Source organism: Ochotona princeps, chromosome 13 (assembly GCF_030435755.1).
Source record: "Ochotona princeps isolate mOchPri1 chromosome 13, mOchPri1.hap1, whole genome shotgun sequence".
Taxonomy (NCBI): Eukaryota; Metazoa; Chordata; class Mammalia; order Lagomorpha; family Ochotonidae; genus Ochotona; species Ochotona princeps.
In genome coordinates, this window is record NC_080844.1 from 26737910 (window position 1) to 26763536 (window position 25627).

Here is a 25627-nt window from a genome sequence, read left to right on the forward strand (position 1 = left end):
GCTGAGAGATCGTATGGATGCTCCGTCCTCCCACACCTACCACCACCCCCACCGAGGACCCCAATAACTGTTGGTGTGCAAGAAGCTACCGGAGCGCGCAGCGCCTGCGAGGCTGGCACGAGTCTCCCCATCCCTCCCCAGGGAGCGCTCCCAGCGTCTTCCCCTGTGATGTCAGCGGAATCCTGAGCCCGATCCCGCTCCCCTGCCTGCCGCCGGGGCCGACCGCGGCTGTCACCGTCGGCGCAGCGCCGCAACAGCTCCCGAGTTCGGACGCGCAGTGCCCCGGGGGCGGCCTCGAGCACCGCCCCCCGCCGGCTGCCCACGCCGCACTCCGCCCTGGACGCCGCCGGTCCCGGCGCAGGGGTGCGGCGGCGGGGAGGGTGCGAGCGGGCCCGGCTCAGCCTGATTTACGGCTCTGCTGAAAACCGCTTTGCTCCCGCAGCATCAGCACCGGGGGCGGCAGCGGCGGCGGTGGCTGCAGCAACAAGTCGGGTAAGCGGTGGCCGCCGGGCTTCAGCGACCACGGCCGGGCCTTGGGGAGGCGGCACGCCGGGCGGCCAGGTTGGGGAGGGGTCGTGTCTCCGCGGCCTGGTAAGGAGTTGAAAGAGCAGGCTTCTTGGCCCCACCTGCGGGAACCTGGCGGCGCACGCGTCTGCTCTGGTACCAGAGAGCAGAGACCCCAACCGCCTGGCATCCCTGCTCTGCCAGAGCGAGGGCTTTCCCGGTAATACCACCCATCCCCTCACCACCACCACCGGGACTGGAGTTTCAGCTGGGCTCCCAAAAGCCTGCGTGCCCCAGAGTTAGTGATGACCCATTCCCATGCCCAGGGATTCCCCCACCCTTTCCTAATGCCCGCTAGATTTCGGAATTCCTTCGTTTATCTCTTGCCAGTAACTTAGGGCAGGCTGAGAGCCAGGATTTGCTTCTCATCTCCAGAAAACCCACGGTTAAACACACCCATGGGTAGCACAGGAAGAGGTTCCCCTCTGAGGGCCAGTGGAGCCTGGGAGCTTTGCCTGCCTCTGTGTCTAAGGATGGTTAGCACCTTGGTTGTTGAAGAGGTTGGGAACCTAATGAGGACACTTTTCACCCCAGAACTCCGGGTGGACGCCTTTATTTTGGGACCCCTTGCTTGTTTCATTTACGCAGAGGCCATTCCTAACGGAAATAAATGTGCAATACTTGCAAAATTGGGTTGCCAGGGTGAAGATTTAAAAGAAAAATTGCTGCAAAGATCCAATAACTTCTTATTAAAAGAGTTCCGTGGGTACCCACCTGGTTCGACACTGGCCAGCTGTAGAGCTTGTCATGTTTGCACAGTATCCTAGGCAACGGCCATCCAAGCAGACAGACACACAGTCACCTTGGCATACTGGTCAGGGCGCTCTTCATGTCCAATGATAACTTGGTATGTTGGGTCCCCAACACTCAGTAGAGCTGGAGTGCAGGGAGCCTTAGTGAAATGGTGGGACAGCTGAACATCATCACAGCAGTCATTCGAAGGGAGACATTAAAAGCAAGATTGCAGGCTGAAGCTTGGGCAGCTGATTGTGTGCCAGCTCTGGTAACACCTTTCCTTTAGTTAAAGATCACTGATTTTGTCCTCTTTGGGACTGACTTTGACAGTTCATGTGAATTTTTCCTCATGCTTAATCCAGATTCTGTCTGTGAAATAGGGTGCACTTTTGCATTTGCTGTGTGTGAAACCTAGGAGGGCAGGAAGCTGGAATCCCACTTCTGGATTCTGGAAACCCACTTGTCACTGGCGCTTGGTTTCTTTACCTCCTCACTCCTGTTTTCTCATCGGTAAGGAGGAGCTGTTAGCCACCTGTTTTTATCCTCTACTTGGTTACAAACTTGGTCTGTAAAGGCTAACTAATAGACACTTTCAATTTTGCAGACTGTCTAATCACTTTTGGTGAGGGTAGTGCATAAGCCACCAAGAGTTCAGAAATATCTGCCTGTAGCTGGGTTTGGCTAACAGAGCTTATAGTTCTCAACCTTAGATCAACAGGAAATAGTGTCAGCAAAAATAACTTGAAATCCAGAAGCCGCTGCCCTCACGGATGTGAGAGGAGTCATCTTGGTAGCATTTCCCCTCCCCCACAGATGGGTGAACTTCTTTTCCCCCCTTCCCCAGGACTTTCAGAGTAATGCAACAGAAGGCTTTGGAGGAAAGCAGATATCCTTGGCAGGAGTCCTTTGAGAATGTTGCTGTTTGCCTGCCATTCCGCTGCCCGAGGTGTGGAGACCACACCAGATTTAGAAGCTTGTCGTCGCTGAGGGCCCATCTGGAATTCAGTCACAGTTACGAAGAGAGAACCCTCCTGACAAAATGCAGCTTCTTCCCACCTCTCAAAGACACAGACCTAGTCACTGCAGAACTCCTGAAACCCGGGAAACTGCAGAGCAGCGGCCCGGGGGCAAAGCAGAGACCAGGCTATGTTAACTTGTACAGCATTTCGCACGAACACTCCAAGGACCGGAAGCCGTTTGAGGTGGCGGCTGAGAGGCCTGTGTCCTACGTGCAGACCTACACCGCGGTGGACCTACGCACTGACTCAGTGGATGGGCTGCGGTCGAGTCCCGGGCTCCCCACTTCCGACACCAAAGCTTCTTTTGAGGCACACGTCAGAGAAAAATTCAATCGGATGGTCGAGGCCGTGGACAGGACCATCGAGAAGAGAATCGATAAACTCACCAAAGAGGTGGCCCAGAAAACTGCTGAACTGCTGGAAGTTCGGGCAGCTTTCGTGCAGCTGACTCAGAAGAAGCAGGAAGTTCAAAGACGAGAGCGGGCCCTGAACAGACAGGTGGATGTGGCCGTGGAAATGATCGCTGCGCTGAGGCAACGCCTAACGGAATCTGAGGAGGAGCTTCTAAAGAAAGAGGAGTAAGTGGTGCTGAAACACAGGACGCCAACCCCATTGCTGCAGACTCTGCGACCCTTCCCCACCAGTCCCCAACACATACAGTCACAGTCACAAGTGAAAGTTAAGCAAGGTTTGGTTTTCCGTATTTACAGGTAACTTGGCTGCGTTTCCAAACTGTACCAACAGGAAAAGGGCATTAATGTTTTTAACCTCTTTATGTGTGGTCTATAACTCAGCAATATTAGAGTAAAAATATGTAGCTCCTTGACTCCTTAGGCGCTGGAAATTGCAGGCAGCGTTTTTAGAGAGGAGTAGTGCCATCTGTCTAAGGAGGGCACCAAGGGCATGCTGGGAGAACCATCCTTGTCTCCATGATGTAACGTCAGGAACAAGAGATGCTGTCACAGTCCATGCTGTCTTATTCAAATGTAAAAACAAGCTTAGCTCCATCTACAAATTGTTTTGACTTATTTGCTATTTTGAATTGCCCATTTCTGCTAATTAAATGTTGATCACTGAGCACCCACTTAATTACAATGTGTGTTCAGAAGAAGCAGACGTTAAGAAATCTGGAGACAAGACATTCAGATAGCGTTGTATTTCTGTGATGTAGGTTTGATCATTTTTCACATGAAATGATGGGTGTTGCAAGCGGTAAGTCCTGCCCATGTGCAAAGGGTTGACACTGGTTCTCACAACTAAGTATGATAATAGAAGCTATCACTCGCAAAGTCATCTTACTTGGAGAAGCATTTTGAATTTAACCCAGTTCATAACAATTTAGTGTATTGTGCAAACGCAGATGGTCAGATTTCCTTCTAAATGGTGGCTCAGAATTCATGGACTCAAATGACCCGAAAATTGATAGAATGAAACCTCATGGGCTAAAACATCCTGCACAGCATGGTTCCACATCATTCCTGACCTCTTATAGAAAAGGCTTTAATGTCATCTTTTCCTTATCAAACTCCCTGGGAAATCACTTGCTGTCAGAAATGCCTTCATTCTAGCTGGAAGGAAGCCTGCTGTACTCAGATGAGGCCTAAAATTATGTATTTCAGGTGGATTTAAATCAGCCATTGATTTACTTTTCTCACAGATAAATCATCTCTAATGAAAGAAGGCTCTCCTGTGGCTTCTGATGTCCCTGGTGGACAGTTAGTATCTTGGGCAATTCAGGTCACCAAGGTGACCTGTACTGCTGGAGTAGCAGAAGACTGCGCTTTGTGCAGAGGAAAGGCTAAAATTAAAGTTATTATCTTTCTGTTTGCTTCAAGAGCAGCAAGTTTAGAAGTCAATGGAGTTAGTGTGTTGCATTTATTTATTTGATTAGTTGTATTTATTTCTTTGAAGATTGATAATGAATGTGGAATTGAAGTGTTGAAGACAGACAGGTGAAGGAGAGGATCCCGTGGTTAGATATAGGTTATCCTCAACATCAACATTTGGGCATTTTGGGTAGTGGGATCAAAGGTGCTTCATTGTTTAAAATAACTGATTCACGGAACAAAAGTGAATCATGTGTGAGTCAATAATGATAATATGTTGCAGTTAGCCCAAGACTGTCATCTAAGCACCATATAGAAAGCAAATACATACTTACTTTAAAAATATTTAACAACATAGTCTGCCTTACCCTCTGCATCCAGGTCTTCCCTGTTTGTGCACACTTATGAATTATTTATACACGCAGAGTTACTGTGTTCTTCCAAATGCAATTATGACTTGGCGTGGGGTTGTTTTTGTTGTAACATTGTATGTCTTAGCCATCTTTTGTGCACCTAATACTGGATTTGACCATTCTTTCTAACTATTGCATCGTATTCCATGGTCTGGTAGGGACATATAATGACTGATTTAGCCAGTTTGCTATTGATGTCAGTTTGCTATTGAATACATAATTTTGTTTCATTTTCTTAGTATCAACAGTAGTGCTTCAGTTAATACCCTCATACATCTTGTTTACATATTTTTAATATACCCGAGGGCACATTGTAAGTTGATTTTTAGTAAATCATTTTTGGACTAAAAAAAATTAGCAGTAATTAAAAAACTACAACTTTTAATAAAAATAAAATGAAACTGCTTTAAATTTTAAAACATAAAGTGTTTATTTTTAAGCCTTCATTTGGGACTGCCCCATCAGATTCTGTATTCAGCCCCAAATAAACACTCTCTGTGTGCATAGAATGGAACTGAAAGAGGCTTGTTTCCAAGAGAGATCCTGGGGCTGCTGGATTGAGAGAGCAGCTGTGGACAGGGTCAGCAGTGTCCACAGGGTCCAGCCTGTTTCCCCACCCCCATCTGAATGGGGATATAGCTGTCCATCTACCATATCACTTATGATTGATTTGACAGGTCAGCCTGGCTGGGCTGGTTTTTCCCCTCTTCTCCTCTCCCTTAGAGCACTGTACCCTCTACCAAAGAGGTGGCCTTGGGAAGGCCCTGTTTGGCCAAGGTTCGTGCTGGGAGCCGTGGTCCCCCAAGAGAAGATTCTGCATGAACTTCTGAGGTGCATTTGTGATGGAAGTGAGTCATTCCCACCCCACTTGAAATTGACTTGAATGCTGAGAATGCTTTGACACGTAGATGGTAGACTTGGCTGAAAAAAAAATAAAAAACAGGAAATATCTAGTTGCTGACATTCATGCAAATGTGCTTTATTTTTAAAATTTACAAAGCTTTCTCTCGACTTTAAAAATCCTTTATTTAAAACTGAAAGGGAAGTCTGCAGGGCTACTTCTGCCCTGAGGCCTCTATAGACTGAATCAACTTGGTCCATAGAAAAATAAATATAACTACATATACAGACTGTAGCAGAGAACATTGTTTGAACTGGCAATATTTTTGTACTGGAAGTCCCATTAGAACTCTGTAGAAAGGTATCTGTGTGTTTTGGGAGTACAAATCCCAAAAAGAAGCTGCTCACTGTCTTATAAAGTCTGTACAACTTTTCAAATCCTGTTGAGATAGGTGTTTACTTATTGAAGAGCATTCGGAGCTGTGGGTAGGTAGCACTGCCTATAATCAGGTAAATCAATCTGAAAACCTTGCAGTAAAGTAATCCCTTAACGAGAAAGTTGGACTTGGTTGCTTATCTTCTGGGGTTTGGAGAATTTGATTACAACAGCAATAACCCCATATACTCTTGCTATATAAAAGGTTGCAAAGTCTTGAGTGAGCATATTTAATGTGCCCAATGTGGTGCTTGGTGTTGTGTGAGGAACATACAGTTCTTGTTTGGCATTTTTCTCTAAGAGGAATGTATGCTATACATGGGAAGAAATGCATACTCATGAGCATGCCCATGTATTTTTAACAGGTGCTTAAATACAAGCCACAGTTTCAGGTTGATAAAACATTAGAGAACCGATTGTCCCACATGGAGGGAAGTGACGCTGGAGGAGCAGTTGCAGGGCATACTGGAGGAGATAGCCCCTGAGTGGACTGAGTGGTTTTTAACTTGAGAACTGGAAGATATCATCTGTCTGTTTCAGGGTAACACATTTTATAGACACAGAAAACAGGGCCCAGAGTAGTGGCTTTAGTTGCAAAGTGAGGCTGGAACCCAATTTGCTGTTTGACTGCTTTTTCCATTTATTCTCTGTGTCCCAGCCAGACTTCTGAAAATGTGATGTTTGCCCAAAGCCTAAAAGACTTATGTAATAGCAAATGTGGCCCACTTTGGAATGGGCTTGCTATTTTGAGAGGGCTGCCAAGGTGACATCATTTATTTTTCTGATGTGATGGAAGAAATGCCAACTGGCATCAAAGGTGTTCAGGAAGCTGGAAAATGGCAGTGTCCTAAGCATGGCGATGATGTGAAGCTTCCAGAGCATTTTAGCCCAAGGTTTCTAACTTCCATTGGGGATTTTTGGCTCTGTGTCCAAGCCCAGTTACTGTGAGGCCTTGGATGACAATGAGAATCCAATGTGTGATTCCATCTCTAACTTCCATCCTGCTCCCTAGGGAGCTAACAGAGCTGAAACTCCCCTCTCCCTTCATCATGTGTCTCATGCTCAGATTGGGGCTAGGCAGGAGACCAGTCTTCATGGAGTCCCTGATCAGTGGTACTGCTCTAGGTTCTCATCACACAGGAGCAAGCTAAGGGAACGCAGCTCCTGCCTTCATGTGGCTCTTGGTGGAGAACTGAAAATGGACATTAGGGCATGCCATTAAAGACATACGGGGGCAGCTGAGTCGGATAACTCCCACTTAGGTTTCCATCCAAACGTGCTGTGAAATGTTGACCTTTCCAATGCACGTTTGACATAGTCATTTGCTTTGCGTAAGTTAGCCCTCTTGCCTATGAATTAAGCCTTTCCCACATTAGCAAAGGCAGTCAGTGAACAGACAACAGTGAGAAGGCCAAGGAACAACATATTAAGTACAGAGTTCAGGGGTTTGTTGGCTTCACATGACTGATTCACCTCAACAGATGGGGTCTTCTCCTTTTAGGCTGTGCACCCTATAGACTTAGAAACACAGACAGAATCAACCAGATATTCCACAATTTCTTTTTCTATTGGTCTCAAGTTTCTCTGCACCATTCCAGCTACCCCTTGCCCTTCTTTCTGGGCTCAAGGGTCTAAAATTATAGTATGGATCCACTTAGAGCTGTTAGAATACTGTAATTTTCTCATTTAAGGTATTTTAAAAATTCTTATGGAGAAGTGTACTGGTGTATTCAAAGAAGTTGAAAAACAAAGACAGCCAACAAGAATAGAGATGGACCAGATCTGCAGCTGGTGCAGATGTGGGCCTGTGAGGAGCAAGGAGCTGGCTTTGGGCTCTGGTTTGCAGCCAGCTCCTGGTACTTGGAGACAGTCAAAGCCTGCTTCACAATTGGCCTCATAGCTGACATTACCATCTGTTTCACGGGCTCTGTGATCAATAACTAGACTATTTTTAGTTGGAGGTATTTTTATCATGTCATATACCTCTGAAGAAGTTCATGAATCAGTAATGCACAATGAAACTTAAATAACTTGGTGGAGGTTTGCCTTTGGGAAGACAAGCCCGTGCTAAAGTTGTTTAAGAATAAGGAGCTGTGTCAGTTTTAGATCTCACTGCCACCCCGGAGGAGATACTGATAAGTTATTTATTGGCTTTATGCAACAGTACTTATCTGGAAAAAGGAAATCTTAGGATATTTCTACTGGTTAATGATTCTTCAATCAGGAATATAGTGGCAGCCTGCATATGTTGAGCAGAAATTTGTTAAACCCCTGTTTTTGAGTCCCTGGCCCTATGCCCACTTATTTCATGGGGTAAGTGGCACATTAGTTCTTTGTGATGTGCCTTGTGATGAAATTTTAGGTTCTTCAGGAGAAAACAGCATCATCTCGTCTATACCTGGGTGGTTCTTAGCCAGAGAATATGAAGGGAAGGTTTTGGGAAGGGCAGGGGCAGCAACTCAGAGGCAACAGTATGTCCAAATATATGAGTCTGGCCTAGTGCAAGGATGAAGGGACTCCAAGGAGATGCAGGGTATGTTTGTGGAGAGTAGAAGGTCAGTGTGATAGGAACAGTTGGTTGTACTTTGTTTCCATGGCCTGTTTAGAATGAACGAATATAATGTACACCCCAGCGTATTAACCCATGTTTCCATTCGTCTCTACCCATGCTTTTGGGGTGTGTGGTCCCATAATAGTGTATCTTTGACTTTTATGAATTCACCCGTCTTTAACCCACTTTAGAAGAAGCAATTAAGAGGGTTTTAATATGTAAAACATGAAATATTACTTTGTTTCAGACCTCATGGATATACTGTAGAATGAATGCATGACTGAATTAATATTTTTCCAAACCAAATTTTTGATCATACATAAAGAACTTTTTCAGTTGGTTTCCAGTACTGCTCCACTCCTCCCCCAATCCTTCATCCTCTGTCTCTCCTCTCTTTCTTTCTTTCTTTTTTTTTTTTTTAATTGCCTTTCAGCCATAGAGAGTTTCCACTCACTGGTTCACCACCCAGCTATAGACAGTGGGTGGAGCTGGGCCACACTGAAACCAAATCTGGGAAGTGAGTCCAGGTAGACTGAGTGTTAGTAGGAGCCCAGCATTAGCCAGGAAGCTGGAGTCAGAAGCTGGAGCTGGAACTCAGGCCCATATATGCCAACACAGCATGCAGGCATCTTAGTCAGCACCTTAACTGCTACACTAAGTTCCTGCCCACTGTACTGGTTTCTGAATGCCTGCGAATTGGGATAATTGAAATTTCTAGGTCTGCCAGTTATTCTGCATAATTATGCAAAGTTCTTAGGGTCTTTTTCTTGCTTTAAAGTTCAATATTTTTAAACTAAGAAATGTTTCTACTAACACTTAAAACTTTGGATTTAATCATATCTAGCCTTGTTTTTCTTTAAACAAATGGTAGTCAAACCTGGAATCAAGTAGTTTTAATTTCCCGGAAGCTGGTCTTTACCCATCCCTGACTGAATTTCTCTCAACTTTGACTTTGTCTTTTTCCATTTTCTGACAAGACAGGATTAAGACCCTTACAGAAAACCCGATAAGTCTGACTGTTCAGTCTGATGGCATCAAAATATTTATCTTCTTAAGTCACATTCAGCTCAACTCTGTAACAAACTTGTGTCAGTGTTTGCTTTTTTTTCAAATGTCTGCCTCTCTCACTTCTAGACCCACTGCACATTAATGTAATCAGTATGTTTTAATTAAAAATTTATTTTTCCCAAAAACACTTGGTGAAAAGAATGGTGTTTCCTTAAGAGTTTTGCACATATTCATAGAAGGGAACCTAGACTTGAGGAGTGCTCATTCAGTCTGTTGTAGATTTATTAGTTTGGCTGAAGAAGATGAAGCCAATCTCACACAGATATGTAGTAAGAAAATAGAGGGATATTTGAAAAGTTTTGCAGATAATGGTAAATATGTTTGCATTGATATTATGCCAAAACGTAACAATAATTTATTACAGATTAATCGCAGTGTGGCATCTGAAACTATATGGTTGACCATTCTGTTCTCTCACTCATTGAAGTCCATTAGCCTGACTTGCACTTTGAATGGACATTTTACTATCAGAGTATAATAACTAAAGGGAAACAAGCTCAATGTGGTTAAACCTCCATGTTTTCCATTCATAAAGTTTCCAAGATTTTTTGGGAAAATAAGAGGTGATTCTGGGTCTTATTCCCCCAGACTGAACAAATGTGAAGGAAGGATCTGAAATGTGCCCACCTGTGATTCCCCTGGCTCTCATCCTGTTTCCTTCTGATCAGGATACCTTAGGCTGCCTCAGTGTGGTGAATTTCTCAAGCCTCTGCCTTGTGTGTTTTAAGTTCTCTTTTAAAACAAAACTCCCCTAAACCATTAAAGTTATTTTAACTGTCTTTTCCTTCTTTTCTAGTTGGTGTTATATATCTACAAACTGAAATTGCATTACCCTGAGTGCCAAATTGATTGAAAAAATACAAAGGATATAACTTCTCAACTTTAGGGACCAAGAGAAGTAGATGAGGAAGGTTAGCAAAACTTTCTACAACAAGGAATGTTAATATTATTTTTTAAAAAGTTTTGTATGGCACCAGTAGCAAAACATTATGTAATTTAAAATTACAAACATAGTGATAAGCCATGTTGCATTCCAATTTGTTCTTCTGCTTTTGAGATGTTATCCTGGGAGACTAAATTATTAAATATTGCTGTCTTCTCATATGCTAAACTATGCATCCCGAAAAGCAGATAGAAATGAATATTCACAAAGTAAAAAGAATGGAAAAGATATGCCAGGATGCTGAAAACTTAGTTTTTAGTGGTTGGGCAATGGATAATTTTTAGTGTTTTCCTGACCTTTGCAAACATTACTTAGCAAAAGTATTTATAATAGTATGCATTTTCAGACATTATTTTTAGTAATGAATGGGCTTAGAGCAAAGTACAAAAAAAAAAAAAAAAACTGGATTCAGCCCTTGCTCAGGAGGGTCCCACAACAGGTCATTTTTCTATTTCCCACAATAAATGTGAAATATTTCTGTAATAGAATGAATATGGTAACTATTATAAATGAGAATGAGTTGAAAACAAATGACCAGCTTCTTTTGTTTTCTTCTTGGTTGTGTTCCCTGTAAGTATAATTTGGAGACTGTTGCCTGATTCACCCTGGTAACCTGGGTAAGGACATGACTCCCTGTGAATTGGAGCCTTAGCGCCGAAGCAGGAAACTGTTTTGTGTGTTCCTACTTCCCTTATAGAATCTAAGCCAAACCTAGGGACCAGGAAAGCCTGGGCTTGGCACCTGGGCAGACTCTCAGTTCTTTTGCTACTGTGTAAGTTCTGTGGCTCACCAACCTAGCCCAAGTGACTAACAGGAGAGCTTGGAAAGAGCTTCTGTCCACAGCCTGAATGACCAGGGCCTTGGAAAGTGGGAGTCTTCTGTTGAGTGCTCAAACAGAAAGAAACATCTGGAAACAAACTTGAAACTGAATGACACAAAAAAGTTCTTCTGCAAAGAATACTCTCATTTGTCTAATGGGAATCTTTTTTGGCTACTGAAGGATAGTGGAACTATTAAGATATTAAGGTTTATGTTTCATTCTTAAAACAGGAAAAGGGGAGGTGTCTGGTATCAGGAACATTTTTTCAGTGAATCATTGCTAGAGGTAATCTGTGTATGATTATAAAGTTTTTCAGAGCTGTGTGACTATACAAGGTGACAGAAAAGTTTCAGTCTGGCCAAGTGTGAAGTAAATATTTGTGAAATGAAAATTATGACTAGTTGCCAAAGTGGCGCTGACTTTATATGCTGACTGATAGTACAGAAGAAAGCAGCTGGAGGCCACTGCCATCTCTTTTGCAAAGATCTTACATAAAACCCTAACTTCTGGATCCAGATTTCCTTGGATTTCTACTCTTGAGACTGTAGGAAGTTTGGTAGAAAATACAGATCCTGTGGAAGTTGGGATGGGACAGAGAAGACAATAAATGTAAGTGCCTGTCTAGAATGACTGAGGTTAGGTATGAAAATGAGGATTCACTAATGTAAGTTGAAAGAGGCCATAGAGAAAGTGGTTGAAGTCTTTATAACAGAGTCTTTGAGTGAGTTGAGCATGGCCAAAACAATGAAGTGCCCTTCTTCCATGAGAGAGATTTTGAAGACACGTCAGGGAAATGCTGCAGCATAACTATGGGATTTGTCTGCCCCAGTGGGGATGACAGATTATTCATGGGATTGCCTGAAAGAATATTCCTGAGTTCTCATTCAGTGAGAGCACGAAGGTGAGGGGCACCGGGACAGTGTGCCTCGTTTGGTAGAGCTGGTCATCTGGCGCTCGGCCTGGAAAGGGAGAGTTGCAGTGGAGGTTAGTTAAAGGGTAAGGAGAAAAGCTGTGTGTGGTAAGTGGAGATTGAGGGGAGCTAGGGCAGTGTCTTCCAAAAGAGATGTTCATGAGCATGGCTGCCAAAATGTTCATGGAAGCAGTCTCAAAATAATGCAGTTTCAGGTGCTATTTCATCGTTTATAATGTTAATCTGTTGTTTGCAGATTTTTTAATAAAGTGCCTGTGTATTTTATAAATCAGAAAGATATCACTTTCATACTTCTACTAAGAATAGAAGGGATAAGGTGATAATTAGATTTTTGTAGAATTATGAATCTATATAGAACTAGGTAGATGAGAGTTGAAGGAGTATTATTTGAAATAATTTGCTCAGTTACATACCTACCAGTTGCTTCTCCTGTGTTGAGTGCTTGAATAGCTTTCCCAGTGGATCCTAGGTGGTGTCTAAGCTGTTTTTTCTTAGCTCAAAAATATACTATGGGCAGTGTATTTTATTCTTATTTCATTCTTTGCAATACTTTGATATGAATGTGGCCTCTTGCCTCCATACTTTCCCTGTCAGGATTTTTTTTTAAAGCCCTAGCAGCTAGACCTCTCAAGAACCTCCAGTGGTTTCTCATTTCATATGTAATCTGAACAGGAATATTCATAGTGACATCAGAAGGCCTCCCTTGGCTGCCTTCCCCATGCAGGACTTGTTGCTTTGTCTCAGACTCATCTGAATGTCCCTGGTTTGTTTAGCTTTTTCTCTGAAGTATCTGCTTATTCTTCAGGGCTTCTCTTGTTCAGAAGTTGTGCGTGACTTCGTTTCCTAAGATATCACCCCTTTTGCCCCCTTGTTCACTCTGTGCCCTGGTACCCACTTTCAATTTCCTTAGCACTTACCACCCCCTGACCTACATTTTTATAGCGACTATCTCTCTCTGCTAAAATATAACCTCCTCATATAAATAACCAAGGTATCATTTTATTTCTCACGTGGTTGACTTGGCTGTACTGCCCAGAATGATGACACACGGCCGACACCCAATAAGAACGTGTTGAATAAATGGATGTCTCATGGATTTGTCTTGTGTTCTGACATTTCTGCCTTGCAGAGAAGTTGTCACATTCAACCATTTCCTGGAAGCAGCAGCTGAGAAGGAGGTGCAAGGCAAGGCTCGCCTCCAGGACTTCATCGAGAATCTGTTGCAGCGAGTAGAACTGGCCGAGAAGCAGTTACAGTACTATCAAAGCCAGCAGGCCTCCGGCTTTGGCCGTGACATCAGTGAGCACCTGGTGAGTCCTGCTGGTCCAGCCACCAGCGTGAATTCCTCGTGCTCTGGGAGAGTGGGTGGAGCACCTGAATCAGATAATCTAAAGTTGAGTTGTATCTTAGCTCTTTCATTCAATGTATTTATGTAAAATTACATAAGTGCATATGTTGGTACACATGTATGCATTAAGACACATGATACAGATAAGAACATTCACAGAATATGGAATCAAATTATGTTCATTTTGGTGCAAGAATTGTTGAAAATCCATGCATGTTTTTCATAATTGGTATCTTCCAGGAAATATTGAAGATTCACAGTCAGCATGGATTAAAACAATTTTTGCACCAAAGTAAACTCATGATTTTATTATATCTGCCACAAACTTTTTGATGTACTATCATACACGCAATATATGCACATGCATACAAATAGGGTGGGAGAGTAATAAACATTTGTATTTATACTTTCTGTTTCCTAAACGTGATGTCCTCTACCTTCAACAGACTTGCTGTACCTAAAGAAGAATAGACTAATTAAAGTGAAATAAAATGTCGTTAAGGTTAAGGTTGCAGAAAGGAATTCAGAAACGAGAGCTATGTGTGGTTAGGGCATGACTGGGCTATAATGACTGTTGAGGGAGAACAGTGCCAACTCAAGGACAGATTAGCAGGTGTATGCTTTCCAGATGTGGTTTCCCCTTGTGTTCCCATACAGTCACTTTTGGATTATAACATGTGATGCCATGAGAAAGTTTGCCAATGCCATAGACCCTCTTCTCACCATAGGCCCTGTTACTTGGTATGTTTTCTTTAAGATGAGGCACCATGTCTTTAATATAGTCAGAGAGCTAAGTCTGGCCTCCCTGGGTACCTCCTGTGAGTACACACACACACACACACACACACACAATAACTGGTGCTTTTTAAAAGGGAAACTATTGACTCCTCTAGTAACCTATTTGCCCCGGTGTGCTGAAGGCATAGGACAGCCAGAAACACAAGCTTCTGGAACCTCGGCTCACAGTTCCTTGCCCTGTATCCCCAGCATGAGCGGAATGTTCTACCCAACTGCCTTCCCTGGATACACATCTGCTCTCCCTTCTCAGGAACTGGCAGGCCGCCATCTCCAGCCCTGCTCCTACTGTCTCCACTAGGCCCTGCTGCGCAAAGTAGGAGTTTCTTACTCTCTGTTCTCAAATCCACTTCAGTTCCTTCCTTCAACCTTTCTGCCCTCTAATCCACTTCAGTTCCTTCCTTCAACCTTTCTGCCCTCTGCCCTCTTTTATGCCACCTTCTCCAGAGAGCATGAAATTCTCAGGTTGATATGTAATGTCTTTTTAAGATGACTCTATCCTTCAATGCCGTGGAAAAATCACCTCCCCTTCCTGCCTTTTGGAAGTACTGTCTTGGCATTTGTGTCTTTTTGGAATCCCCTTGAGCATTTGTGTTCTTTTTCACCTAGCTGATTTCTAAAAATACAGTATGCTTACTCAGGTGTTTTATCTTTCTGCTCTGGAAAGTACTGTTGAAATAGACACAAAGTGACCTCATATCTCATCTGCCAAAATCACTCAGGGAGATGCTCGAAAGGAAGGTCATGAAACAGCTTGGATAATCTTATTTTAAGCATTGCGTTTATTTCCTGCAGGTTGCTAAATGAGAGCAAGCAGTAATTCACTTAGCACATGTTTATTGGGATCACAGCATTTACTGGGTGCTGAGGAAGCTACTGTGAGCAAGATGGACAAGGTTCTTGCTCTCAGTGAGGAGGAGGACACATTACACAAGTGACTGAATGAGGGCCATTTCACATCGTGATAACTACCTAAAGACAGAAAGTCCAAAAGATGATAAGCTTAAGGTGTCCAGGGTTGGGGGAGCCACTTTAGATACAGCTCATTCAGGAAAAGTGTTAAGAGGTGATGTTTGTACTGTGACCTGAACCAGGAAGAAGTCACTCTGTGGAAAGCTAGGAAAGGAATGTTTCAGAATTAGGCAGTGCAGATGCCTTGGGAGAGAGTAAGTTGGCAGCGCTGCCTGGCAGATAATGGAGAGAGCCAGGAAGGATCCAGGCATGGGGCCTTTCTGCTTACATAAGATGTTTGGATCCATTTCCCAGCGCACAGAGAAGCTGTTGGAAGGTTTGTAGCTGTTGGAAGGTTTGTCTACATTTCAGCAAAAACTCATTCAGACTGCTGTGTGGGGAATAACCTCAGGCATGTAAAAATGAGAGGCTCTTGGGAAAGGTGGTGAGGGATGTGGCGGGGGTTAAAAAGAAGGAAGGAAGGAATGGTCCAGGGTGTGCTCTAGGGAGTGACAAGATCAGCGGACCTTGTTGAAGGATGAGATTTAGTGAATGAAGAGAAAAAAAGCAATCAAGGAGGAAGCAAGGCTTTGGCCTAAGCAGTGAGTGTGTACTGTTGCCATTTATACAAAGGGTAGGTGGGAGAAGACCCCAGGGTCCAATTCCTCAAGGCCACAGCTGCTTCAACCACCGTGTTTGTGGTTTAGAAGTACTTACTTTGTTGTTCCGTGCACGGTTACGTATGTTTTTCATATATGGGACCTTGATCAAAGAGTCTTCATTGCTGGCTTAGCATCCTCTTGTCCCTAGACAAGAAGAAGACAGAATCATTGGGTGAGAGACAATGGAGGTAGGTAGATGGACTAAGTCAGAAAACCTTTTCCATCTGCCTGGGTTCATGGCAGCCTCTGTGTGTGCAAGGAGGAGAGGATGGAACATTCTGTAATGACTGTGACAGCAGGCTTGGCCTCTACCCTGTGGACTTAGAGGGCTTGGGAGAAATTTTCATCTAGCTGTTGATTCCACTGAATGTATTGTGTGCATGCTCCTTTGCTCTTACATTTGTACATATAACACATGCTTTGAGGAGCAGTACAGAGAGGAGGCTTGGAGTCGGACACCTTGAGTTTGAAGCCCAGTCTTGACCTGGTGCATTGAGACTTTGAACTAGTTATTTCTTTTGCTGCCTTATCAGTGAGCTGGGAACGATAATGCCTACTTCCTAGGGCTATTTTGAGGGTTCACTGTACTTAACAAATTGTTGCCATCACCCCAGCGTTTGATAGAAAAATGTGCACCATTATGGAACTTGGATAGCCCTACATACAGCTCAGATCCTTCTGTATCCATGCTTATTCATGTGTTTTCCTTCTTATAAGACATCGTCAATTGTTCACATTTCTTGAGGTCCAGCTAGATCTGAAGCTAGGCACTTCTTCCAGGCTCCCATTTGGGTGCAGGGCCCCAAGGCTTTGGGCCACCCCCCTCTGGCTTCTCAGGCTAAAAGGAGGAAGCTGGATGGGAAGTGGAGCAGCAAGGACATGAACCAGCACTCACATGAGATCCTGACACTCTAAGGAGGAGGATTAGCCAATTAAACCATTGTGCTGGGCCCAACCTTTCAGTTCTTAAAATATTGATGTTGTTGAAGTTGGGGAACTCTTGTAGAAGATTTGATAACACTGTTGCTTTTTCCCCAAAGAAGAAAGCTTGTATGTATATATTTCTATTTCTCTCTGTCTGAGTATGTGTGTGTTTCTGCTTTTCTCTCAATTCAGCATAAAACTTTAAAGGATATAATGTATACATATAAAAACAATCATCCGGCCAAAAATTACATGAATATGAGGGGTCTTCTAAAAGTTCAGAATAAGTGCGTATTATAAAACAGCTAAGCATAAATTTTGAGTATTTTTGCTTCAGCTTAAATGCTATCTTCATCTTCCCATAAAGTCTTTGAAATGCCCTCATACATACAGTAAAATGACTGCATTTTGTTATACTCCAGTAAGAATAAGAATGACAGGGAAAAGATTTAAAGGAAGAATAACCATTTTTTATGGTTCCACATCCATTAATGTGCATGCAGCCCAGGTGAGAAACCCTTAATGCTGGTGGCCACGGGAAGGATGCGGTGGGGACAGTGCTGATGTCCCTGGGGATCCCCAGAAGCCATCAATCTGGCCTTGGCCCAAGCCACCTGCCTCACTTCTGATTACTGCTTAACTTCAGGAGCCTCATGGCACAATAATGCCTAATGCCTCTTGTGTTTGGTTGTCGGGGTTTTTTTTTTGTTTTTTTTTTGTTTGTTTGTTTGTTTTTTTTGTCGGTTGGTTTTTAATTCACTAATTTTGAACAGGATCAGAAATACTGTTGACTTTCAACTGTGTCCCAAGACAAGTACCAGGATTGCCCTCCTGCCTCCCTGAGGGCATGGCCCTTACCAGCCTTTGGGTCAACATTTCCTTTTGGCTTGCTCCTGTTTAAACCTGAAGCCGCATACAGTAGAACTGGAGCCATGATCCTGTTATGCTGAGCTCGGTTTTCTGGATTCTTGTAGCGCGTAGCAGGGTCACATGTGCCGCTCCTCGGCAGCCCAAACATGAAAACAGCCCATTCTCCCCGCCCCTGCATTCTCTGTCATATGTGATGCGACATCACTTCACCCAGTTACATCAGAGTTATATGAGCAAGTTAGGAACCGAAGGCTTGGGAGTGCACCGGATTTGCCTGAACATTGGGTGGTGACATCTGGATCACAAGATGGTAGCTCTTGATTTCTCCTGAAAACACAGACATCCTGAGCCCAGCCACACAGGTGCAGGCAGATCAGTTACAGGAATGGGAAGTATTACCAAGGCTGGGCAGCTTCAGAGGCAACTGGCGCCTCTGGGATGGTCTTCAGTCGCTCTTATTTCAGAAACTGTGTATTTTAGGTAGTAAACATTTTATGCCAATTTACTCTTGACTAAGATATTGTAACCAATCAGAGCTGTTGTCACTTTGCTGGAGATGCAACCTGATCAATCCACAATTAATGGCACATCATGCCAGTTTGTAAACATGTTTCTTCAAGCCTTGTTCTTTTGGTGCAGGGTGGCAGAGGGTTGGGGGCCTTTGATTTTTTGAGATTTTTGAGATCTGCTGGTACAGAGTTCTTGGGACCCTCAGAACACACAGCTGCTAAGGTGCCCAGAATAAGCAGAGGCTGGGACATACTTCTTCACTAGTGTGATGCATGGTGCCACTGGCAATGCTACTTACTGTGAGCAGTTACCCAGTCCCTCCATGTGAATGCAGTTGCTTCAAAAGAAAGATTTGAAACACCAATTCCAACATTCAAGCAAAGTAATGTGTTTTCTTTCTTATTTGTTTTCCTTCAGCTTACAGATATCTCCTCAAATAAGAAACCCAAATGCCTGTATGTATATCTTTTTAAACTTAGACAATTTAATAATATTTGTGTTACATGTGTATCTGTTGAATGTTACATGAGTAAGTCTATTGTGTAAGTGGGTTTGGAGGTTTAGGTGACAAATGTACCTGTATGTGTTCCTCACAGTGTAAAATGTAGAGGTGACTTTCAGGTGCATACAAAGCTGTGATACTCCTAGAGCAATAATCCCACAGTATTTTACAATGAAACTTGACCTTACTGAAGTATGCTGTAGTCATAATAGCTACAGGACTCTTAGTGTAGTATGCATGCTACATTATCTTTTGTAAATTTATACTGTTAGTTGCATATTTTATACAGATTTGAGTCCCCTGATGGTCTTTGGGAGTCCAAAATTCCCATCTCTGTAGAACAGTTTTCATTGACATGTCCTTGTCTCAATCTTATGACTGATAAACAAGCCTACTAATCTTTTTCCTTGGATTTAGTCTCATTCAGTCATTTCCTGGAGATCATGGGAATTTGGGGGAGAAAATCCCAACATATACCATTTGTGTTGGTGATAACATTATCACCACTGACCACAAGGGAATGATTGTGCTATGATTAATTACTATTCTTTCACAGCTTTAAGAAATCTTTCTTTCTGCTTATCTCCTCCCCAACTCCACTTCACTTTCTGTAGCAGCCGTGGGCACTCACATTCAGTGTGTAACCACCCAGATCTCAAGCCCCATTTCCACCCGAAGGGAAGAAGCTACCTGAAGAAAGTTAAGGATGACAGAGCCAGCATGCAGCCTGCCAAGTCCATGCATGAGCAGGCCGAGTCCTCAAGGGAACTCTGCAGACTGCCCAAGAAAGGCGAGTGTCTAGGCTTCAGCCGGAAAGGCAACATCCGGCCCAAGATGGCTAAGAAAAAGCCAACAGCAATTGTGAACATCATCTAAAAGGGTGGAGAGCTTTGGGCTACCGTCACCCGGCTTTGGGGAATGTAAACCCAGGGCCACTCCTGATATGATTGGACACATGCCATGGTGAGACACTGGGAAAGCCAAGGGCATCACCCAGGGTTGCAGAATGTAACAGATGGGAATCCCAGTGAACCGGAATTGTGTCACAAGTCTCTTCTAGAAACAAGAGGTGCATTACAGAAGGAGTTCTTAAAAAAAAAAAGAATGAGACATACTTCTTCTGATCCAAAAGTATTAGTGAAACAAAAGTCCAGCTTCTAAGAAAACTGGCAGGGGCTCCAGGCCTCCTATGCAGTGGTTGTTAATCCTCAGAGCCACAGATGACACCAGGCACGGGGGAGAATGCTTCTGTGCCCATGGCTCTCTACATTGGGAGGCAGATGGAAAAGTTCTGTTTATGGCAGTGAAATAAAAATATTTGGGTGGATTTCTTTCTAACCTTCTCCTCAGTTAATTTTCAAGTCTGGTTCATGGAGATTTTAATCTTCAGGTGGCTTAAGGGGCTTGCTCAGTCTAACTTCAGTTCTGATTTCAAGGGACTGTTTTTTAGTTTGTTTGCTTGATGCAGGATTTTGTGTCCCTGGATGCATGTTTATTCAGATGCTGGTATACTCTGCTGTCATCTCTGACTGAGCCTTCCGCTGCTCGCTGCTGCTACTACTACAGCCACGCCGTCAGCCTCTGTATGGCTGTGGTCGGGAAGATAAGCTCCCGTAATCAGCACCGGTCTTTGGTGCCCTGTCAGAGCAGCTGGAATGGCAGCTGATGGCTGCTGGGGGCGACTGCAGTCTCACTCAGCCCTGGTCTAGGACCTGCTACAGGGGCATGTTCGCAGCTTGCCCTGTTAGCCGTGGCATCGCCTTCTCTTTGCGAGCTAACTTGCCCACCGAGCAGCTTGCTTCATTGCCTGTTGCATCTGTACCCGTTCACAGCAGCAGAAGCAGGGTGTGTCCTTACCTTTCAGCTACGTGCCCGGAGCGTACGCTGGGCACTGCATCCTGAAGTAATTCCTGGAATAAACAATGCATGCAGGATTCAGATTTGCACTGTGTCCACCCTCTGTATTTTTACATTCTCCTGCTTTATCGTTTTCTCCAAAAATGAATTCTTTTTTTTTTAAATTAGCAATATCATCAGGTCTCATACAAAGTTTATAGATTCTGACACCCTGGAAACAAGAATATATTTGTCCACAAATACACACACACACACACACACACACACACATATATATATAAGTAAAATATATGTTAAGTATATTAATAATTTATTTTTAAATACAGAGCAAATGTGCATTAGTGATGGGTGGTTTTAAACTATATATGTTCATGTAAACTGAATTCTCTTACTTTAAAGCTGTAACCTAATTAACATTAATGGAATTATGATTGTTAATGCAATAAGCGTTCAACTAGCAGTATGTTTAAAAATAGATAGTAATAAGCAGTTACTCAAAATGCCAATAAATTGAAAGTGTAACTTATATAAACATTTTGAACCTATTGTAGTTAAAAAATGCTGATTTTTTTTTACTTTTGGCCTATGGGTGTGGACCCATCATGTGACGTATAGAAGGAACTGAATATTGCTGTGAATATTACTATTTAGGCTAACATTGTAAAAATTATAATGTTATATTTATTTGGAGAATTAACCTCCTCTAAAGTTATTTATTACTGATGCTTATACGATGATTGCACTTTAGTCTTTTGCATACTAAACAAATCATAATAAGGTTTGTTGTGCTGCATGCTCTTTGTCCTGTAACACATACATAATGGCGACATCTTGTTCTTTAAGATGGGATAACTGGATTTTTTTTCTGTTTTACTTAAAGTAGCTCACATTTTTTATTTTCATGTGACATATGCAGGGGACACGCCAGCCCTCTCGGACAGTGGTACCCAGTGTTCTTCAGGAAGCACCAGCATGTCTTATCTTCTGTAAACACAGGATGGAAGGTTTGGGGACTCATTTGTTACAGTAAATATTTCTGTATAAGGTTACAACTGCATTCTGTCCCTTTGCAAGAAAATGTCTTAGATACATTGTGCTTCCTGTGAGGCATGCCTTTAGTGCTGAAATACTGGAGCTAACTCACTTGGGAGGATATTTCATGCCACATGGCTCACGCTGGGTGCAGTGTCACAAATATGTCTTATTTTTAAGCACTTGCTTTGTCCCCATGCTAGTTGACTTTAGGGTTAGAGCAGTTGGTTTTTTGAAGAAGTTACCAGAGTGGGAAAATACATTCAAGGTTAAACCAGAGAGTAGACCTAATCTCATGATTTGTTTTGTAGGGGAGAGGTCTTCATTTGGACTGTTTTCTTTTTCTCAAGCTAGGTTACAGATGATCTGCAAAGTTAAGGTTGCCTAGACACTGGTTTTCAGTATTCTGCAGGGTCGGTCAGTAGTACAGATGTTGGAATATTCTATTCCAGAATTGAAAAAGAAGTTTTTAGATTATGAAATATTATAATAATAAAGCTATATTTCTGACTAATGCGTTGGCATATTTTGTCTGTTGAAATGTTTTAGGGGAGCCAGTTATGTTGGCTTATAAGCAGAATGGTCCTCCATGAATAGGTTGTTCATTTTATATATGATCGTGGTTTTACACACCTGTAAGCTTTTCTCCAGACTTAGCTTGATCATTTTTGTTCATCCTAACATCTGTATCTGAAAGTCTCTTCTCATTTGTTCACACTGAGGCGTCCTCATTAAAAGCCCATGTGGCACTCCCCCCATCTTCCTCCACAACTATCAGTAATTTTTCCTACACTATTTTTAAAAAAAGATTCATTTTATTTTTATTAGAAAACCAGATACACAGAGAGGAGGAGAGACAGAAAGGAAGATTTACATCTGGCGGTTCACTCCCCTAAGCAGCTGCAACAGCTAGAGCTGAGCTGATCTGAAGCCAGAAGCCTTGAGCCTCTTCTGGATCTCCCACATGGGTGCAGGGTCCCAAAGCTTTTGGCCGTCCTCAACTGCCTTCCCAGGCCATAAGCAGGGAGCTGGATGGGAAGTGGGGTGGCTGGGATTAGAACCGGTGCCCTTATGGGATCCCGGCATGTGCAAGGCGAGGACTTTAGCAGCTAGGCTACCGCGCCGGGTCTTTCTACGCTATTTTTAAACAATGCTCAGTAAAAGCCATGAGCAGATCCCACAGTTTATACTCCAGCTTATATGTGCTGTACCTGCTAGTTATTACAGGGGGCAGAGTATGATCCACATAGATTTAAAAAAAAAAAAAAGAGTGTAAAATTGGTAGAGTGACTCAGTCATTGACCTAACCATGGAGTCAGGAAAGTTGGAGAACTCCATTTGTTCACAAGCAGGAAGAAAGAGGTTTGCACTGTGGCATAGTTGGTAAAGTCGCTGCCTGTGGCACTGTAACCCCATGTGGGTGCTGTTTCAGTCCTGACTGCTCTGTTTCCAATCCATCTTCCTGCGAATGCACTTGAAAAACAGGAGAGGATGGTCCAAGTACTTGGGGCCCTGCATCCTTGTGGGAGACGAAGAGGATGCTTCTGGCTCCTGGCTTCAACTATCTGGTTGCAGCTCCTTGGGGAAGTGAACCAGCAGATGGAAGATTCATTCATTTTATTTTACTGACATGGACTTTGTCAAGTGACCTATCACTTCTATCCTTCTCCCACCCCTTCGAGGCAGGTTGGGGTGAGGAGAGATCATTGTCTTCTTGGAGCATGTGGAGAAACAGCCGTTGCAGAATGAGAGGCGTGCGCCTGGTGTTACGGTCAGTGTGGTGTGCTTCTGGGATTGCAGGTATCTCCCTGAGTGTGGCTTCCATGTTTAAAACGGAGGAACGTTTTTGTTGCCACATGGCTCCTGAAGACAAGCCAGTAGCTTCATCTGGTGTTTGGTTGGATTGACAGCAGTTCTGCCCAATACTAGGGGAGAAATTGACAGTGCTGGGCTTTGCCGTGGTGTGTAGCACATCAGAATCCAATATTCTGCCATCCTCAGACACTTACTGGGTACTTCCAATTCACTTTGCCTTTTTAATGAAAATATTTGGGAAGATGGCTCCATATTATTTTACTGTAAGTATGATGGTATGAAAGAATTGTCCAGGGTCGAGAAGCCCCATGACAGGGCCAGGATCAGAACCAGAACACTGTCCTACATCTCTGCCTCCTCACTGGCACAAGCTCCAGAAAGTTATCTTAAGTGTACCTGTTGATTACACAAAAGTTCTGAATGTCTCACGATTCAGCTTAGTTGTTATCAACTATTGCACCTGCTTAATGCAACCCCTGTAGTGTTCACCTCCACACCATTTGAAACAGAGCCACTCCAACCTGATAAGAATTCCATGGTCTCAGCTGGAAGTCTGTTAGTGCACACACCTTTGGACACTACACATGGTAGTTTGCTCACTGAGTGCAGGTCACTGCATTCACCGTGGTCAGGTGGATTCTAAACAGAAGGATGCTTTTAAAATTCAACCTATTATCTTTTAAATTCGCAGTTATTTGTTCAAAGAGGAGACTCCACATTCTCACTCTGTGGGACAGACTGCTTTGGCTTTTCCTTAAGTGTGCTGTAGCTTGACCTCTTATGTCACTGTTTTCATGTGATACTGAGCATAGCAGGCTGATAGAAGGAACCCAGATTCTCAAACACATGAAAGGGGCGGTTATTTGAAATGATGGTTAAGACGCAGATGCTTGTGTACTCTATCAGTGTGCCTTATTCAAGTTCTAGCTCCCATTTTTAATTAAGCTTCCTATTAATGTGCACCCTGGGAGGCAATGGATGATGATTCAGTTACTTGCCACCCCCATAGGAGACACCAGTTGAGTTCTAGGCTCATGGTTTCAGCCAGCTTCAGCCCTGGCTAGGATAGCCATTTGGAGAGTGACCCAAGATGGATAACATCTCTCTGCCTCTTTTCAAATGAAATGAAAATAAATAGCAATTTCTAAGGGGCATAGGGTGGGGTGGTGAAGATCATGGCAAATGAATAGAACATACCTAGCTGTTGGGATGGAGCTTTGTCAGGGTGCCCTGGCTGTGACCTGCCTATCCATTCCCCCTGGCCCTACACCTCTAACTTGCCCTTCTCAAACCACTGACTTCTTTACAGTACCAGATACTCTGTACTACGCCCACACTACTTTACACCTTGCTGTGCTTCTGCCTCGAAAGCTTTCCTCTCTTCACCTGGTTAGTTTCCACCAAGCCTTCAGGTTACAGGTCATCTGTCCCTTCTCCAACACAGCCTGTTAACTCTTGGAACACAATATGCTTTTTCCCTTGGGGACTGACCCCGCACACCTCTTTCTGTGTACTGGTGTGATCACTCAGCTCACATCTGCTGCCCTTAATAAGTGCCAAGGGCCAGCTGCAGACCACAGCACCTTAATGGTCCTCCTTCAGCATTCATGGAGGAACTGAACATCAGTGATATCAGCTACATTGAAGATGAAATTGCAGTGAGGAAGTGGGCATTCTTACAGCTGGGGAGGCCAGAAGAGAAGTTGCTTGGAGAACAAGAAAGATCTGGGGTGTCGAGAGAGAGAATAGTGCCATCTGAGCCAGGGTGTGGAGGTGGAGAGCACAGAACAGGTATGGCTGTGACCTGGGAAGTAACTTTACTTTCTTTTGCAAAGTCATTTGACCCTTCATCCAAAGATGGACTGCCTCAGGCCTGCATGTGTTCCGCAGTGCTGAAGTTCTGTGATGTTACTGTACGTACTGGAGGTCCCCAGCACGCCAGGCCTGCTGCTGTGCCCGAATCAAGACATACAATAAGAAAGAAACCATGAAGGTCAGGATCATATAGAGCCTAAGAGGAGGCTCGGCTTGCCAGCAAGGGACACAATACTCCAGCAGTAGGAGAGAATGACCACGGGGGCATGGAACTGGACAGAACCCCGAAGCACTCTCCTTTATCAGGGCTCATCGAGTCAAGACAGGAGCGCAGGTCCTGCCTCGTAGGGAGGTGTTGTGAAACTCTCCTAGCCTGTTTCTATGGGAGGATGATGTATTA

The 25627-nt window shown here is 43.6% G+C and overlaps 1 protein-coding gene and 1 long non-coding RNA gene across 3 annotated transcripts; one reads left to right on the top strand and one right to left on the bottom strand.

Annotated features, from left to right (window-relative positions):
- Positions 1-272: 272 nt before the first annotated feature.
- ZNF365 (zinc finger protein 365) lies at positions 273-19810 on the top strand. Its single transcript, XM_004583410.2, has 5 exons — positions 273-492; positions 2144-2896; positions 13276-13456; positions 18624-18661; positions 19323-19810. Exons 2-5 carry the CDS (start codon positions 2157-2159, stop codon positions 19582-19584), a joined length of 1221 nt encoding a protein of 406 aa, XP_004583467.2. The 5' UTR covers positions 273-492; positions 2144-2156; the 3' UTR covers positions 19585-19810.
- On the bottom strand, positions 13423-20695 carry LOC131481686 (uncharacterized). 2 transcript variants are annotated; one of them, XR_009246507.1, is made up of 3 exons: positions 20566-20695; positions 15958-16046; positions 13423-13499 (listed from the first exon to the last, which is right to left on the bottom strand). It is a non-coding gene; the product is annotated as an uncharacterized LOC131481686 (long non-coding RNA). The 2 variants fall into 2 exon arrangements; XR_009246508.1 differs by lacking the exon at positions 13423-13499 and adding an exon at positions 15002-15405.
- Between the last annotated feature and the right edge of the window lie 4932 nt (positions 20696-25627).